This window comes from Aplysia californica, unplaced genomic scaffold (genome assembly GCF_000002075.1).
Source record: "Aplysia californica isolate F4 #8 unplaced genomic scaffold, AplCal3.0 scaffold00003, whole genome shotgun sequence".
NCBI lineage: Eukaryota > Metazoa > Mollusca > Gastropoda > Aplysiida > Aplysiidae > Aplysia > Aplysia californica.
This window is the reverse complement of record NW_004797273.1, coordinates 1,074,646-1,082,145: the sequence shown is the minus strand read 5'-3', so window position 1 is coordinate 1,082,145 and position 7,500 is coordinate 1,074,646. Positions and strand designations below refer to the sequence as shown.

The 7,500-nt window shown below is 42.2% G+C and overlaps 1 protein-coding gene across 1 annotated transcript in view; it reads right to left on the bottom strand.

The window, feature by feature from the left end:
* LOC101860135 overlaps positions 1 to 7,500 on the bottom strand; it is a gene marked incomplete in the record, with an annotated part of 27,912 nt that overhangs the window by 13,998 nt on the left and 6,414 nt on the right. The window contains 1 exon segment of the mRNA XM_005089103.3: positions 3,876 to 5,081. Coding sequence (XP_005089160.2) covers positions 3,876 to 4,997 — 1,122 coding nt within the window.

The following is a 7,500-nucleotide window of genomic DNA, read 5'->3' as shown; positions in this document are numbered from 1 at the left end:
ACAACATGTTCGTTTGCGCTTGCATTGTATTACACATATTATCAGACTAATATGCAGGAGTTGGAAATGGATTAGATCTTAAGAATATGCAATTATAGGTGATACTTTAAAATCGAAGTCCAGAAGAGAAACTGGTGGACAAGAGTGAAATTATGCAAAATGGTGTTTGCATTAAGATAACTTAAGGTTAAGCAGCTCAACAAGTCAAAAAATGTAACTATAGATGTTTTGAGCCCCGCAATGACATTTTTTAGATCAGTTAGGAGGAGGACTGCTTCATCTCTGCTTGCCAGGGCTAACCCGAGCTGAAAGGGATGCAAGCGGAAGACACTCAATAAAATCATCCCCACATCTTTTGCATTCCACGGTAACGCAACATGCGTAGGAGGACTTATGGGGAAGACTTTACTGACAAAAACTAATCGAAGGTAATATGTGCACCAGTTCCATGATCGGGGTGGGCTAAAAATCAGTATCCTATTTCGTTTCCTATTCTCTATCTTTGGCAAACCATGTGAATGGACAAGCAACATCACCTGAGTTATCTAATAGTGCAAATAGATATTCATTTGAGAAGAAGAAGAAGAAGAAGAAGAAGAAGAAGAAGAAGAAGAAGAAGAAGAAGAGAAATATTGACTATAGCAATAGCAATAACAATAGCAATAAAAAGTAAGTCAACCTCCAAACCCTCAATAAATAGAACAGGTGGGCTGACGAGAAGACGGCAGCCAGTTGTTTTCCCATCACGCAGAACTAACGAAGAAAAAGCGGAAGCAGAAACTTATCAGCAGTATCCAGCAGTAAGTAATCCATGAACAGCTCAATAAGAAGAAGGTTCCATCAATGAAAACTCTTGTTGTCTGATTACAAAATATAACTGAAGTAATACGGTGCTCAGGAAGTTTTGTCAAGCTTTTATGAAGCCATACTCTGCTATTTTGAATGACCGCCAATCTATTCATTTTTAAGAAGCAGGAGGCAGGGTTAAAAAGCTGGATGTTATCGCCCTATTCATCCTTGGTAATTTTGTCGCTTTGCACCCTGCATTTGGTGTAGCCGTTAGGTGCTTAGCCGTCGTTCGAAAAATTAATTCCAATGCCCGTGTGGGGATAATTTTTGTGTGTGTAGAGTACACTGCCCTCCAGTCTTTTCACTGGGACATTTTATGTATCCCTTTCAGCACTAGTTGACCCTGATAAAGAGGGTCTAAGCCCGCCTCCTAAATGATCTGCAATATGCCCACGGGGGCACAAAAACACCTACATGAGTATTTAGTTGTTGTTTTTTTTGGTCGTTGATGCTTTTTGTAGGGGAAGCGGGAAGTTTGCTTTCCTTGTCTCGGTCAAGGACGTTTTTACGTGCTCTATCACGCGTCCAGAAGAAGGCTATACAATGGTAAAACCGGCAGCGTTGTCGCTCCCCTCCTATCTCCTGCTCCCCATCTGGTACGTGACGTAGGTGAGGCAATCTTACGCGGGTTTTCTCTGTTCTCTGTTGTTACAGGGTAGCTTCTGGGTTTTTTTAAGGTGCTTCCATCTTTATGGCCATCTGCCTTTTGTGAATCTATCTTGCAGTGTCTTCTCTCTTGTTCAGTCACATCTCTGTCCCCATCTCCTCGACGACTTTTTTTTTATACTTGTCTTTCGTTGCTTCTGACTGTTTGTCTTTTTCGTCTATGTGTCGGCCTCTTTCTTTATTTCTTTCCTCCTCTCTTTCTCTCCCCCCACCTCTCTCTCTCTCTCTCTCTCTCTCTCTCTCTCTCTCTCTCTCTCTCTCTCTCTCTCTCTCTCTCTCACCCTCCGCCCACAACTCTCTGTCAGGTAAAAGAACTTTCGATCCTCGATAATTTAAAAAAAACGTCTTTCTCGAATGATATCACTGCGACTCAAACGTGCCACCATAGAGAGTATAAACTCTGGGTGTACGAATTACGACGTGTACATTCTGAGTGAGCTGGATTTGTAGGGGAGGGGTGCGTTTGTGTCTAGTTGTACCAGTTTCTCTATGTATGTTCCAGTCCTCCTGATCAGTTACTTAGCACGCACTCGTTCCGACCCAGATCGACTACCTGGTTGTCTTCGTCGCTACTACCGAGGAACATCATGTTTCCTCAAACCTGTCTTCTTTACATGGGTCTTCTCCACGATTGTGTCGAGAAAAATTCGCTGCTGGTGTGTACTTAATATCGAGTTCATTATTTTGATCCGCTCCTATTTCTGTTCAAAGTACTTGTCTGCATCTTTGAGTGAGTTCGTTTTTCTTTTCTTTCGTTCATTCTTTCCTTCTTTCTGTCTGGCTATTCTTTCTGTCTTTCTCTTTCTTTCTTCCATCCCCACTCTGTCTCTTTCTACCATCCCAACTCTGTCTCTTTCTATCTTTTCCCGCTTCCCTTTTCTTTCTTTTTTGTCTCTCTCTCCCTCCCCCCCTCTCTCTCTCTCTCTCTCTCTCTCTCTCTCTCTCTCTCTCTCTCTCTCTCTCTCTCTCTCTCTCTCTCGTCCTCTATTTCCCTGCCATCCTACCTCTGCTTCTTCTCGTTCTCTCACCCCTTTACCTTGCATAAACTCTCTCTGTGAACTCTAGATAATTAAGTTATAGCTAACTCAGTCTGACGTAAGGTGCCTTGAGGTTATCTTGGCTCTCATGTGTGAATTCTTGTACGCATTGTGCCAGTCTATTTTTGTCAACTAAGGATTTCTTTGTGAACCTGAAAACGAGGGTTTGTAAGCTGCGTTACAGTAATTAGCTCAGAAATAGAAGTGCGTTGTTTATTGTTTATCATTTAAAAAAAGAAATGATTAGGAAATGTTAGGGATTGAAAACGTGTCAACTTAAAAGTACACTCTCATTGTCAATATCGGCTGGAAATTATCGGTATGCGTATACAACAACTGAGAATCTACCTATAGCCAAATGATACAGCAAAGGAGGTAACCAATAATATTGCCAGATGTTCCTCTAGGAATCTCACAACGTGTGAACGAGAGTGCAGTCAACGAAATTACCGTGAAATAAATCAACTTAATATACACGACTGAATTGAGAAAAGCAATGGCCAGCAGTGTGATTATTATGGTTTGAGAGAAGTCGAGGAGTCTAGGCGTCGGTGAAGTTTTAGCTTAACACGAGTAGAGTCTAACTTGTTTAATATTCATACAGCAATATCTCTGAGGAAAAAGAAAAAAAATATCACACTCTGTCTGTAGTATAAGTCTCATATAACTTTTAAAGTACCGTGAACTTGGAATGTACGGGGGAATGTCTACAGTTTATGATTTATGAATGTAGAGCTGTCCGTTCACCATGCACTCTTACACACATGTCTGCATGTGCTTGATATATTTTTTCTTTTGTTTTTGTCCCAGTTTTACATTCAATTTTTTTTACGGACTTCAGTCAGTCTTGTCAGAAATAGAACATGACTTGTCATTATCAGAACAGCTTTCTTTTTCTATTTTCTTTCTTTTTTTGGTACAAAATGAGGCAGTGGATTGGCTTTGAAAGAAGCAAAAAAGAGAAACAAAATGTCCAGTATGCATTTGGGTTTATGCAGGCTAATAGTATTATTGGTATTGATCAACACTTGTAAAGCCTCTTTTGACTCAGTCACAGCCTTCTTTACTGGCGTTTGTGGAATAGCGGTTAGGCACTTCGCTGTCGCACTAAAAAAATCTCGAGTCCATTCCATAGTTGGGCAGACTTTTATTGAGTATCTCCATCTTTCAATGCCATCGCTTTTAGCCCAGGTTCACACTGAAGGACAGAGCTAACGCCTACGTCCTTATTGACGTAAATAATGTTGATGAGGAAGTAATACGTCCTCAATTTTAAAAAAAGATTATACGTATTTTTACAACGTTCTTTAGTGTTTTACTCACCTCTTTGTGATCGTAGACACCAGTCCCACCACAGTAGCCACCGCTCTCTGCTAGATGCCTTCCCCGGTCGCCCTCTTTCACAGCTCTGTTGTCTAGCAGCACTGTCATCGGCGCCGACTTCTGATACGGACTCCGTTGGCACGACGTAAGGTCCTGATGGCTCCCGTCTACGTTTGTATTACAGAGGAAGCAGAAGACGTTTTTGTACAGTACACCATTCACAAGTTTGGGAGTTAAATGACTGTGGCACGCTCGCTCTAAAAACGCGTCTCGCCTCGGCCAGTGACCTGTCACGTTGCATTTGTAAATCATTCCTGGTTTAGAAAAGCACTTCCTTCCCTTTGCAAATTCAGGTGGAATGTAAGACACTGAGCACCCAGGTCGTGAAATGGCAGACATGACAGCTCGGTATGGCGTAGAGAGCGAAGTCAAATTTTGACGTGACATGCACGAAATTTGTATTTTCCATGCTGTAACGTTGAGGTATCCATGGCAACGCGCACAATGTATGTTTTTGAAAACGATGCTGGATCCAGAGGTAGAATTTATCTCGGATGTGACAGGAGGCCCCTCGTTACTATTTTCGCATGCCGACGCATCTGACGAGAAAGTATGAGGGCAACTGGAGACCATGTAGTAACTATCTACGTATGGATGCTGAGAGCCATATTCCTGATTCTCACGAACACCTCTCAAAGAGGTTCTGCTTAAGGAAACACTCTTACACGTCACAACATCTACGTCATTTCCCGTGAAAGGACGAGGGAAATCGTCACCATCCCGCTTTTCCAACGCCAGGTCGGGGCAGCAATCTCCGTAGTCATGGCAACTGAGATCACACTGGCAGGGCGAACACTTGTAGCAGTGGGAAGACGTGTATTCCTGGCACATACGGTTTTTACCGCAATAGTGTGTGTGCCAGCGGAGAACTTCTTTCACGAAGTTGTCTATATTGTTGACGGGGCTGGGGGCTGGGTACGCCTCTAAGCCGTTCGTGTCGTAGGGCACGCCCTGGTAGCTGGCTGATCTTCGGTGGACAGCCATGCCGTTGTGGCACAGAATAAGGATGATGAAGAAAGCGGATGGTACCATCCGTTTAGAAATGAAGGCGTCTGGAATCATTGTTTGACAAGTTAAAACATGGCGTTGGTACAAATCTGTCTAGGATGGTTCAGTTATGTATGTATCCTTCCTGGTGTTGGGTGCCTGTAAATATAATATTTAGATTATTTGTTCCAGTCCAATGGAAATGCATCACGAAATGTGTATTTATTTTGTACAGGTAAAAGACACGCCTCCTAGATGATCACAATTGACAGGGAGGGCAGAGAAGGAGGGGGCAGGCGAACGTGGTCCTACACATGTACGATTTTTGATACACGATAAGATGCCTTTGATCTGCGTTATGTACTTCTCATGTATGTCATAACGCAAACTTATTTACATGCATGCACGGCAATGCTTGTTTATACGTCTATATTTAAACTTAGGAAAAGGGTGTGGAGACAGACAGAAAAATCAACGTCTTGAAACTCCGTTAAGCCAAACATGACGTGGGTACTAATCTTTCAAGCATGTTTGTTTATCCTTTCTTATTTGTTTGAATAACGAGAAGCACATAATACACAATAATTGTCATGTGCTAACAAAAGGTTGGAAAGACAGAAACGACAGAGGAAAAGTGAACAGGTATATTAACACACCAGGGACACCCTCCAACCACCCGCTTTATCCTTCCTGATTTTGGCTGTCCGTAAATATAATAATTGAAACGAGGTTTGAAACACAGGGAAACACATAAAGGAATTGTACTGATAATAGACACAAAATAAAGTCTTAGTAAAAGCCAAATCTTCCTCCCATTACCAGTGACTACTTCCAAGTTTTTCTTACGAAACCTAAATCATATTCTTTTTTTTATAAACACCCTCGGTTTTTACTTTACGGTCCTAGTTCCTAGGAGCTGTATGGAAAAAAAAGTGATCTTACCAGAGCTGAACAATTTGCTTTCAGAACAAAACTGTTCTCACGGTTTGTCTAGATTCCGAAGAGTACGTTCGCAAAATAGGGATACTTACAATGGAATAATCATTTGCAACTGTTATCAAAGGGGTAGGGTAGAGAAACGATTTTAAACGGACTCAAAACAGCACCCGTATCAGGACTGTTCTTTGATGTAAAAGCAAAATAATATCTTAACAGAATTTCAGAAGAGCAGCTGGCAGCTATTAGCTGACGAAGGACAGGCTAGATTAGCCTGTGGAAAAGTCGTAAATTTGGACAAAGACGTCATGAATGCCAACACAAGAACCCACCGAGACCCGTCCCAATTTCTTACTTACCTAATTTCTTTCTGTTTTCTGTCTCTCTATTTTTCTCTCTCTCTCTCTCTCTCTCTCTCTCTCTCTCTCTCTCTCTCTCTCTATCTTAGTCTTGCTCTCTCTTTCTCTCTCAGTACCTCTCTCTGTATCTCTCTCTCTCTCTGGATGTGTGTGTGTGCGTGTGTGTGCATCGTTCTTCAAAAATTGCCTCGCTTTAAAGTAATAGAAATGCACGGTACGTGTACAGTGGCGGTGGGTGGACCAAAATTTGGTTGGGGCTTAGGTTGCTTCCAGTTCTTTACCACCAAATAGCAAGCAATAAGAATTAAACAATGATGCTTTTTCTATAGTTACGGTGAGCCACGGCAGTTTGAGAACGAAGAGTTGCTTTTGTTTTCCATCTTTTGTTCTTAGTTAAATTCTTGTTGATGGTGGGGACGAAGCAGATTCACCACCAAATTTCCTCTAATTAGTTTTCGTGTAATGAGAAAGTTGCCTTACAAGTAGTTCGACCTGATTTATAACTTTTAAATCTCAGCGGCACAAACACAAACTTGCACACACAACACTTCAAACATAATACTTCTATGAGCTGGATTAGGTCGTGTAGTCGAGAAAGTTGAACGCACCTAACTAAGAACCAATGAGCGCATAGGTATCTGTGTCAGTGGGGGAAAGAGTGTCGTAAACGTTCACCCCATTGTCAGGGCTAGGAGAGCGTGAGCCCTCGGTACAGTGTTATTTCTACCTTTTTACAAGAAGAGTTTCGTAAAGGACGGACTATGGGAATAGGGCTCATCTTTGCAGAGCCCTAAAGACATTTGATTGGCTGCTGGGTTACTATAGTTGTAAGCGGGGACAACATTGATTGGATAAGCGAGCAAGGCGCCAAGTTCATCACTCTGTGTTCATTGCGAGCGGTCATAACGGTTTCAACAGCTTATGTCATTAACGAGAAACTTTCATTTACTTTGGGATAGAGTTGGGGGTGGTGGGTGGGGAGGGGGTAGGGGCTCAAGCCCGTGAGCCCTTCGCTACCCACCGCCACTGTATAACGTGTATATGTATAAGTACTATCCTTCTGTGTTTGAAGGACTATCTCCACTACAAGCACTGGTGAATGAGGGGGTATGCTGTGCGCGAATGCGAGTGCTGTTTTTGGTGAATCAACATTATCGATTGTTTATACCTATGTTTAGATATCAGTTAACAGTTGATATAAGTTACTAAACGAAACATAAGGAGGGAAAATGAATGGCTGTGTGTGTGTGTGTGTGTGTGTGTGTGTGTGTGTGTGTGTGTGC